Here is an 11175-nt window from a genome sequence, read left to right as displayed (position 1 = left end):
ACACCACTCATGAAGGCAGCAAGGACCCCCCAGGACAACCCAAGACCATGGCCCGGGCAGGGCTGGGTATGCTCAAAACAAGAAAGACTCTGGTCTGAGCAGATTCTAGGCTGTCTCCTTGAGCTGTGCAAGCCCCTTAGAGAGCATGACCTGACCCCACTTAAGGCCCGAAGAGACCCATCACCTCCATGTGAAGCAGCTGGCCCAGGCCTCCTAGGGGCACCAAAGCCCTCAAGGTCACAGGCAAGTGTGGCCTGTGGCCTGTGGTGCACATGGCACTCTCGGGTCTGCGTGGAGCCTGGCCCCATTGCTCTTTGACAGTATGGCCTGGGTTCCTATTACCCACAACTCCTGTTCGTGACTCAACAGCATATGAAGGTGGTGCCTGGAGCAATAGGACAGGGAAGGGCAGGAAGAGAAGACAGTCCTGACCCCCTGATCTGGAGACCAAGTGCTTGGAGAAGGTGACATTGAGGCCACTTTCAAAGTGACCACATGGTATGACACGTAGGACCCACGCAACTCTGTCACTAGCAAACCACACAGGCCAGGCCCACCTGAGGCTGAGAACCTGGTCCCAAAGCCCCAGGGGAACCTGAGGGGCCGAACTTTCAAGGACTCTCTCCTTCCCTCAGGGGGACAGAACTTGGGGAGCATGGCCCAACGAGCTGTGAACTCAGTGCGGAAGGTAGGTTCCAAGCTCTAGAGGGGACACAGCAATGCAAGGAGTGGCAGGAAAGGCCAGAGACCCTGAACTTCCAAGTTCACCTCACCCAGAAGCTTCCTCCCAGGGAGGCCTGCAGTCCTGAGACCACGATGTGGTACAGGGGGTCTCTAGCATAGGGGTGAGGGTGGCTTGCAGGGGGTCTCCAGCATAGGGGGAAGGGTGGCCTAAGGGCCACACAGAGTGGGCCAGAGAGACAGGTCCTGCCAGACTGTGCTAGGTGCTCTTTAATGACGGCTAGACAGAAAGAGGCAGGGGTCTGATAGAAAATAGTTATCTGCCAGACCCTGGGATACATCCCAAGGCCGTGGGGCAAGTCTCATGCCAGCCTGTCTGAGGCACGGCATCTTTTCAATGGCTCCTGGGACAGTCAGTCACCATTTCTGGCCCGGGCCCGGGTCCCCAGAAGGCTGGAGTCCTCTGCTGAGCGGGCAGCTGCCCCGCAGGCTCCACGAAGCTCCCACAGGCCCGACCCGGGCCTGGCTCTAGAAGAAGTCTGAGGCCTTGCGCCGGGCAGGGAGCTGCAGCAGGTTGTCCGTGATGGAGGCTGGGTCCTGACTGAGGGGGGTGCGTGCCGCAGAGCCAGGAGCCGGTGTGCTCGTGGGGGTCTGAGGCCCACCAGCTGGGGTCTTGAGGTGGCTCGAGCGTGCTGGAGATGGGGTATAGCTGGCCCGCAGGGCCCGGTCTGTGTACTTGCTGGCTGTCCTGCTTACAAGGCGCTGCAGGGCTGGGGACATGGCTGGGCTCAGGCCTTTGGGGGTGAGGCTGGGGTGGAAAGGGAGGGGGAGAGAGGCATCATTAGGCCCCACCAGGCACTGCCAGCAGCAGGGTTTCCCATGGCCCCACAAACACTCATGGGAGATGCATAGTCATTATGAGCTGAGGACACCCGATGGCCTGGCACATAGCTATGTAGCCAAATTTAAGGTCAAGTTGTGGTGCTGCCCTTGGAGGTGGGACTGCGATGGACCCCAGCTCTCTCCAAGGAGAACGATCCACCTGTTTCCACAGGGCTGACGGGAGCTCACAGCGGGATAAGGAGCCCAAAGGTGCCTCTTAGGGATGTGCTGAGGCGGCAGCTGAAGAAGGAAAAGACGAAGAGGGGCCCTGCATCCTGGCTCATGCAGGCCGTGCCCGTACCAGCGGAGCTGCCACAGGACCCACCCCAGAGCCCCCAGGCCTGCCTGCACACCATGCATCCACACGGCAGGGGCTGTGGCCAAGTGGGAATAGGGAAAGACCCCCCACCCCGCCCGCCCCATGCAGGTCAGGCACCCCTCACCTGGCCAAGTTCTCCGTCACTCTCCTCAAGGCCTCCTGCTTCTTGGCCCGGTTCTTGGCAGCGGCCTCGTTGGCCATCTTCAGCCCCAGCCGTTCCCTGCGGCCGGGCTCCAGGATCTACAAGGCAGCAAGTGTGTGGCTGGCCTGCCGTCAAGCCAGCCAGCCCCTTGCTGCTGGGGCACCTGCCTCTTTCCCATGGTGCCCTGTGATCCTCACAACTGCTGTCTCCCTAAAAGCCCCCGAAAGCTGCCGACCAGCTTGCCTCCACTGTCCACCCGCCAAAGGCCCAGGCCTCCCACCTGTCATCACGGTTCCCTGCAAGCCAGCGGTGCAGACTTAGGAACCTCCGATGGTCTTTTAGAAAAGAAGGGGGTCTTGTTTGAATCTGCTTCCCTCTGATTACTGGAGTAAACCCCTTGCTGACTTTAACCCCCACTGACCTTCTGTATTTCTTCCCAGAACTTCCCAAAATTGATCTTGTCCTATTTTTCTATTTGAGTGCTTGTTTGTTTCCTCACAGTTTTCCCCCATCAGTTCTGTTAAGTTCTGCCATACAAACGCCTTCTGTTACTCGCTTTCACGTTTACTCACGATGGGTTTTTTTTGCTGTAGTTAAGTCTACCACTGTGTATGGTACTATCTGCCCACCCCCTCCCCGCTTCCTTTGTGACCCCCCCTCTTTGGTTTACTCCCTCCTACCTTCACACCAGATTAAGCATTGACTAGTTTCCTCTCGTTGTTCACATGTATTGTTTTCTGCACTTAACTCTCCCACTTGGGGAACTCGTTCTGCAATACGTATCACGCACTTCGTGTCCAATTACAGTCTACTACTCAGCACGATTTGAATTGTCATTGGTCACAAACCCTGAATTTGGATTTGGACGGACGTTTGTTCAGAAGCTCTTCCCTGCTGCCTGGTAGGCACCGGGACCAGGGCGGCCTTCTGACAGCCCTGTGCCTCTGGTGCACCGCCTCTCTCTGGTTTTTCTTGGTTATTCTCGTGTCCAAGACAAATATAAGAACCAACGTGCCAAAATGATTTGCATATGTTCTGTGTGGACATGTGTTCCCTCTCGAAATGAGAGTGGTGCCACACCAGGGAGGCCCTGTGGCGTGGCCCATACCCTCTGACCTTCCTTCTGCGAGCCCACAGCACTAGCCTGTAGTTTCTTTATGAAAGCCAAGGTACTGCTGGTTGTTCTCAATTTCTGCTGCTACAGTCAGCGAGATCTCTTTTTCTGTTGCATTTCAAACTACACAATGCAAGTGTTTAGAAGGACTGGTTCAAGACAGCCTCGAACCCAGCTCCCTTAGCAGCAGACCTACATTAATTCCAGGTTCCATGCCTGACCCTTTGGGGTTTCAGAGCAGCTGACGTAACCCCCTCGCCCTTTGCTCTCTGCAACAACATTGCCCTCTGCCTCCTGCCATCTCCTAGCATTCCAGGTTGGGACTGCTGGCCCAGTACCCCGAAAACAGGACCACATGCTCCCAGTGTCCAGCAACTTCTCTTCCATCTCGTTCCAAACTATGCCAGCCACTCAGTTTCCCCAACAAGCTGTGTGCAAACCAGAGTGCCTTACCTTCTCAAAGCCACTCTGGGGCCATCCTAGGCCGCCCCATCTCCACAAACCACCTGGCACCCAGCTCCCCTGCCCTACCTGCTCCAGGCCTCACAACCCCACACTCTTGATGATTCTACAAGACTGCTGCCTCTTGGTGCTTGCCCTCCTGTAACCAGAGGCTTTCCTCTACCAGCACGTGAACCTTCAGAGGACACAAAGCACAGCCCACCGAACACTGTAGTTCTGAGGCCCTTCCCGGCCCGACCCTGCAGGCTCACAGGGTTGTGGCTCTGGTGCCCTCGCCCCACACCTGCCCTCAGTGCCCTGGTCTTCTTCAGAAGTGCAATGACACACAGGTGTGCAGCCTGGAGCACAGCTCAGCCCTTCTGTTGCTTCTGCTTTGACCAGTGGCAACTAGACCATCCTCTGTGCATCAAGGCACAAGTGCTCCAAAGACTGAGTGTCTACCCAGGGTCCCATCTGGGCACCCCACTGTGACCCACCTTGAAGGCTGGCCCTGGTGTCCTGTCCACATAGGGGGTTTCAGATCCCTCAACTCTCAAGGGAGTATTTTCAACCTCCCCCCAGGTCATCAGCGGTGACTCGTTCACACCTGTAGATGGAGAGCTCGGTTACCTCAGGCCCGGGGACATAGGTGGAGGCAATGCCAGGCCCTGCTTCCTGTGAGAGCCAGCTCCCACCATGCATGTCCCAGCTAACCAACATGAAGGCTGGCAGTTGGCCCACTCTCCTTCCCCGGAACTCTGGAACCCCAGCTCCTCTGCCCCCTGAGAGGACAACGCCAAGACCACTTTAGGCCCAAGATGGGCCCAGGCCCTAATAGCTGCAGGGCTTAGCTTGGGAAGGGGGCTCCCCAGAGAAGATGGGCTGGGTCAGCTAGACTCCCATCCTAGCACATGGCCACCAGGGTCTCCTGGAGGTTGCTATGGGACCCCCCCGCCCAAAGGAGGGGACACTTGAAGGTTTTCAGAGCACCCAAATCTGCCAGGACCCTGGGCAAACCTATAGTGCCCGTATACCCGGGCCTGCATCACAGGAACCAGCAGCCCAGAACACAGAGGCCAGTCTTGGAGTGGTGGGTGGGAAAGGACACCACGTGCATCAATGCACTGTGAGATTGTCCCCCAAGATTCATAAACCTCCTGTGTGAAGACATGCAGGGCTGGAGCCTGGAGCCTTTTCCCTATGCCCCTATGCCCAGCCTCCCCCTGTGCCCTTTGGCATGCTCACCACAGCCTATCTGTCCAGCAGAGCTCCAATACCCCTGGTTCCCAGCAAAACCAGTCTGTCCTGCCAAGCTTAGGGCAAGGCAGGAAGACCGCTAGGCTCAATGGACTGGGTCCTGTCTATCTCAGGTCAGTTCACCTGAGAGTTCAGCCCACCCACAGCTCTGTGCAGCCCTGTCATTGCACAGGTGGGTCACAGGGTCTCGGAGTTACACGAAGCACGTGTCAGACTTGGAGAAGAGTTAACAGGGCCCAGAGCCACCTGAGCAGCCCACCTCCCCACAGGCAGTCCTATCACGACTATCAGGGGGCCGGCCTGTCAGCGGGTTCAATTCTTACCAGGGGCAGGAGAGGGGGTTGCAACAAATCCGAATCCGCCCACTCGTGGGGAATCCTGAGGGATCAGCTCCTTGCCATCAGGGCCTACCTTGCCCTGTTTGTGCTGGAACAAACAAGAGAGACTAGTGTCAGGGAGGCCCAAGCCTACTTTTCCCCGCTAGCTGATGGAAAAATGCACAGGAACATGCTGGCAATGTTTCCCCTCCTTGGGGCAGTCCTAGAGCTCAGGGGCTGGCACACCCCCCTTTGGAGAAAAAGAGGAAGAACCTCAGCCCCTGCAAAGACTTTGAGGACCTGTCAGAGTAGGCATTAGAGCAAGGGAAGCTCCCCCTCCTTCCACGCAGGGCAGGGCCAGGGTCCTTGGCCTCAGTACACACACACACAAGCTGCTTTCAGCAGCTACTGACTCAGGCCTTGACAGGAAGCCACACTAATTACTGGCATATATGCTCTGACCTTTCCCACAGGGCATCCGCTGAAGCCTCCAGAATAGTCTCCCCACCTCCTGACTCTCCCACTTCAACCCCATGACCACTGGAGTCGCCAGTCCACCATGACTCCCCGGCTCAGACATCTCTGCTGTCCACCCCACTGAGCCTCACCCTACCCCAGCCTGCCCACAGCATCTACCCCTGCCCTACCCGTGCTCAGGTGTGGGTCTGGCCGGCCTGGGCTGGCTCCCAGTGGCCTCTCCTCTCTCAGGTCCTCGCCCCCAGGAAGCTGGCACTGAATTGACCTACAGAATGTCTCTGGCCAAGAGAGTGCCCCAGCAGAAGCCCATATAGGACAGGAAAAGACTCAGGATCCTGCCACACAGGACCCCCAAATAGTCACATGCTGCTAGGCTCCGCCCAAACCCAAGAACGGTATCAATTTAAGGCTGCCCACAGCCAGCCCCAGCCACTCACCTGGGCATTGAGGGCGGCAGCCTGCTGCAGCTGGGACCTGCTCAGGGCCTGGCTAAAGGGATCCCTGAGGAAGCGAGTGTTCTTATGCACCACCTGCCTCGGCTTCTTAAACAACTGTTCTTCATCAGGCACACCTGGCAGATCAAAGAGAGGTGGCAGGGTATCAGAGGTTGAGGGGTGCCCCATCACTGCCCCACACTCAAGGCTTGAGAGAGAGGCTCCGGTGAACAGAAGCATGAAGCCAAGCAAAGTGTTGGGCAGCCCCACTCCCTCACTGACAACACACGGACCCTTCTGCCCAGAGGCAGAGCAGGACCCCTCTGAGGCCCAGGGAGCACAGACACACACACCCTGAAGGCCGGATACAAACATGCAGCCCCACTCCATGCTGCCTGCCAGCCCCGCCTGCTCACCCTCAGGGTAGTACATGAGGGAGTTTTTCGCCTTGTACTTCCAGGTCTCCACGCCGGCCTGGCTGTTCTCGATGGCTTGGTGCTCTGCCGACGGAAGTGCAAGGTTATCTTTCTGCCTCTGCATCACAGGGGGAAAGTGAGGGTCAGAGAGGCCCCCAGGCACTGTGGCCTGGGCCCCAGGACTCCCTCCACCCTGACAGAGGATGCCCATACCCCTGCACCCAAGGACACCTTCTCAAACTCCTCCTCGGCCTGGTAGAGCCATGTGTGCCGTGCCCGGCTCTTCTCCTTGGCCACCTCCATGATCTCCTGGAAGGAGGCATTGTCCTCACTTGTGTACCGGCTCAGGAAGACATCCAGGCTGGGCAGAGGCTCCTTCTCCTCCTCCTCTCCGGCCTCTCCTGCTCAGAGGCGGGGTGACACAGAACCACAAGCAGCAATGAACACTTTGTAGTCACTCAGTCCCAGGAACCATGCTACCCCGTAAGCAGGATTGGAACCCTCACCCTAGTTGTGCATCCGTGGGTGACAGCCCGCGCTACCTGACAACTCCCTACCTGGGGGCAGAATCGCCCCCCCACCAACTGCCCAGGGAACACTCAGGGGCTCTCCTTGCCTTTTGGATGTCAAGTGAAATATATGTCTCACTCAGGCAGGAAGAGGGACATCTAGGAGTCAGAGACAGGTGACCATAGTGATGCTTGCCCTGCCACAAGTGGGCTGGTCCCGTAGGACCTGCCTCCAACGGCCCAAGCTCTCCCACCATCCCTGAGCTTTCGTTCCCCACCTGCTCCTCCCCTCCTGGCACCTGTGCTACGGGTGGATGGCTGTCCCCTAAGCCTCCCGACCTGCTAGCAGGCCCAGAGGGCAGGGACCCCAGAGGATCCAGTGCTCCAGATGGAGGCACACAGGCACGACAACCCCACCTGTCGCACCCAGCACCACAGAAAGGGGGACCCCCACTGAGGCGGTGCCACTGCACTGTGCACGTTGGGACACACTCCAGCTGGGCTATCATGGGGATAGCCTTGTCTTCCGTTCCACTGGCAGTCTTGACCTCCTACTCCCTCCTAGACTGCACAAAGCACAGTGGCTAAAAACTTAAGACCCAGAGTCAGAAAGATAAGGGCTCAAACCCCGTTCTGATGGTACCTACCACTGAGGTTACTGAAGTGATTCCTAGATTTACCAACAAGCACATTTTTTAAAAAAACGAAAAAAAAAAAAGAATTTGAGAGTTGGTTGGGTGACTCAGTCAATTAAACATCTGACTCTCGATTTTGGCTCAGGTCATGGTCTCAAGGTCATAAGATCGAGCCCCACATTGGGCTCTGCGCTCCACACAGAGTTGGCTTGAGATTCTCTCCATCCTTCCTCCCCTCCTCCCCACACACACCTGCGCTTACTCATTCAAATAAATACGAGTAAAAATTTGATGAATAAATAACAAGAATCTGTAAGTTGCCTGTGATTCACCTGCCACAACGCAGTGGAGCTGCGATCAAGCTCCACTGGGTCAAGCTTCAAGGACACAACATGACAGACTACAGTATTGCCAAAACAAGCTGGATTCTGAAGCAGAAAATATCTCATCTGCATGAGCGCACAGGGCATCTGCATGAGCATGCAATAGACTAGAACCCAGTAGAGAACAACAAGCATCTTGTCTGTCTGGGCACTGATGTTCTACTGACAAGATGGACTACTGATCATGAGAAAGTCCCATAGTGTATAGCACACTTATGTCCAACAGGGCTCTAAATGCTCTTCCCTAGGAAAAGTCTTTCATAAAGCTGGCTCGTGTCACGATACTCCAACATACATGTGAAAGACAACTTGTTTGTGCTACTCCCCAACATGTCACGTGCTGTCCTAGGTGCGGAATATACACACAGAGGCAAGACAAAGAAGCTCTCATGGTGAGGAGGCCATGTCCTACAGGGAGGCAGGAAGGCATGCTGGTGGGGGAGGGAGGGGTCATGAAAGGGTTTCCTGAATGGTAACATCTGAGCAGAGGTCTGAGGGGAGAGAAGGTGTGAGGCATGCAGCTATCCAGGGTAAGTGACTAACTCAGAAGAAACAAGGGCAGAGGTCCGGAAGCCCTAAGATGACAGCGGGAGAGGGGCCCTGCAAGCCATATGAAGCCTACTGGGCAGGGGCTGGCACACAGTGAGCAGGCCGGTGAGAGAGGTGGCGAGATTTCCATTCCACAAGAAGGGCTGGAGGCTCAGAGAACTGCCCCATGCCTGCCTCTCAGACTGGTGCTCTTTGACCCCATGGGCTGCCATTCAGGCCAACAAAGCTCTCTGGGACAAGATGTGATCTGCCTCTGGGCAAGACCCTCAGGGCCACAAAGGATGAGACTCATAGGTAAACCCAACCACTCACTCACTCACCATCACCCTCTTCCAGGCCTCGGCCCCGGCCCCGGGCCTTGTTGCCCACCACTCCAGTACCTGTGTGCACATCAGGGGTTTCAAATGTGGCTGGAGTCACATCTAGAAGGAGGAAGGGAGTGGGGATTAGAGCCAGCCTAAGGCATCAGTTCAGCAGGAGTTCCCCTCTCAGCCAACCACTGTCACCCTTACAGGGCGGTGGGGGCTCTCGGGACATCTTGCCCAGGGCAGAGCCAAACTTGATGGCGATCTGACGCATCCGTTCCAGGTCTCCATTCTCCTCAGCCTCCAGGTACTCCTTCTGAGCCTGCAGCTTCTCCACATCAGGAAAGAAGTCCCTCTGGATGACTGTCTGGAGCCCCTGTCAGATGTCAATAAATGTCAGAGTTCACATCTGCCTCTCAGTCTACCAATGTACATGCTATGGTCCTTGCCGGGCTCCCAACCTCTGTCCAACCCAGGAATACCCTGAGCTTAGCCGCACTTTCTTTTTTTTTTTTTTTTTTTTTTTTTTTTTTTTAAAGATTTTATTTATTTATTTGACAGACAGAGATCACAAGTAGGCAGAGAGGCAGGCAGAGAGAAAGGAGGAAGCAAGCTCCCTGCTGAGCAGAGAGCCCGATGTGGGCCTCGATCCCAGGACCCTGAGATCATGACCTGAGCCGAAGGCAGCGTTAGCCGCACTTTCTAATGAGGATGAGCAACCCCTGTAGTCTTGCTGCAACATCTAACTAAACGTTCATCTGGTTTCCACGAAACTTTTCTCTCTCTCACAATTGGTCACTCTCATCTCCTCTGCTGGCTCCATCTCCATACCAGCTGGACCAAGGTGGGTGTTGCCCCTTCATTTCATCCAGGGCCTCCTATTTCCAATGCGCACCCTTTACCTGGATGATTTCAGCCTGTCACCCCCACCAGCAGCACTGGCTGAGACTCCCAAATCTACCTTCAGCCAGACCTTGCTCCTAAGCTGCACATTCGTGCACCCAGCTATCCACTAATGCCATCTGCCTCTCTATCCCAGAGGCCTGCCATACTCAACAAGTCCAAAACCAAACTGATTTCCTCCAATCTCCCTGCCAGCTCCTCTTTCTGCATGTCTGCTACAGTATTAAGACCAACTTCAAGGATCCTCCGACGCCCACTAATTCAATGGTGCTTACGCAGCAACACAGTTTCCAAGTCCTCCAGCCTCTGCACTTGCTGTTACTACTCTCCAGAAAGTCCTCTTTCCCACTCTCCTCCCACATGCCCATTCATGCTTTAATAAAATACCTTGTTTCCCTGAAACCCCCCTCTCCGAAGAACAAAGCCGTCCTCTCTTGCCCCTAACAACACTGATTCTGCCTCCACCATCAAGGACACCTCTCTGTGCACTGTATTAGTTTGGCTCTCCGACTGTCCACACCCCAAGATCACGGACTCCAGTTGCTCCACCTCCGCAAGAGTACGAATGCCACGACCCGAGAGGAAAGACCCAAGAAGAGCGCAAAGCGGGGGAGAGACCCAGAATTCGCTACCGTCGCATCTAGATCTTACCTCGATGTACTCTTCTTCGTCCAGGACCCGCTGCTTGCTTGTCGCAGCCCGTACCTCTCCTGCCGCGCGCTTCCTACCGGGCCCGGACGCGGCAGGGAGCAAGAGAGCCCGGGTTGATGCGCCGGGCGTCTCCATCGCTATCCCAGGATCGCTCGGGCTGCCCAGGTACGTAATAGCGTCGGGAGGCAGTAGGGGCGGGACTGTACCAAATGCGCAGGCGCTTGCAAAGTTCACCAATGGGAGAGCCGCGCCTTTGGAGTCCAGCCCGCGCTCCGTAGTGGCGTCACTACCGTCCCTCGCCCTTATGGGATTTGTAGTCTTCATCCCTCCCCTCTCTGGTACTGCGAATCTGGACTACAGGCACCAGGGGGCGCTGTGTTGGGCGAGACTAAGGGGCGTGTCGTTCACGCTCAACGTGAAAAATTTTAGCACTGCGAAATTTAAAGGCCTTGGGATTACAGTTTCTCGCGAATCATTGCGTGTGCTTCGTGTTATTAACAAAAACACATTTTAGCTATATACGCGGTTTCAATATTTTTATTCAAACTTTTATGCAAGGAAAAAACCCTAAGACAATTTCTTTTTGATAGTTACCTAATAAAAGAAAAAAAAATATGAGGTCTAATTTAGAAATGTCTGGTTAAAAATTATTCGGTCCCTTTCGACGACTGTGAGGCCGGAAAGATTCCGGCCAGGCCGAGGACGTCGGATCTCCCTGCCCTCCTGCCCTTCGACCTTTCCCCGAAGCTCCTCAATAAAA

At 55.7% G+C, this 11175-nt stretch overlaps 1 protein-coding gene across 2 annotated transcripts; it reads right to left on the bottom strand.

Annotated features, from left to right (window-relative positions):
* Positions 1-933: 933 nt before the first annotated feature.
* Positions 934-10585, bottom strand: ESS2 (ess-2 splicing factor homolog). Of its 2 annotated transcripts, XM_059140415.1 has the most exons (10): positions 10416-10585; positions 9069-9237; positions 8877-8978; positions 6712-6881; positions 6481-6598; positions 6068-6201; positions 5160-5262; positions 4077-4186; positions 2007-2122; positions 1068-1489 (listed from the first exon to the last, which is right to left on the bottom strand). In XM_059140415.1, exons 1-10 carry the CDS (start codon positions 10548-10550, stop codon positions 1210-1212), a joined length of 1437 nt encoding a protein of 478 aa, XP_058996398.1. In that variant the 5' UTR covers positions 10551-10585; the 3' UTR covers positions 1068-1209. The 2 variants fall into 2 exon arrangements, with proteins under 2 accessions (XP_058996397.1, XP_058996398.1); XM_059140414.1 differs by lacking the exon at positions 4077-4186 and having other exon boundaries at positions 934-1489.
* Between the last annotated feature and the right edge of the window lie 590 nt (positions 10586-11175).

This window comes from Mustela lutreola, chromosome 11, assembly GCF_030435805.1.
Source record: "Mustela lutreola isolate mMusLut2 chromosome 11, mMusLut2.pri, whole genome shotgun sequence".
Taxonomy (NCBI): domain Eukaryota; kingdom Metazoa; phylum Chordata; class Mammalia; order Carnivora; family Mustelidae; genus Mustela; species Mustela lutreola.
Note: the sequence above shows the minus strand (reverse complement) of the source record. Positions and strands in the feature narration are given on the sequence as shown.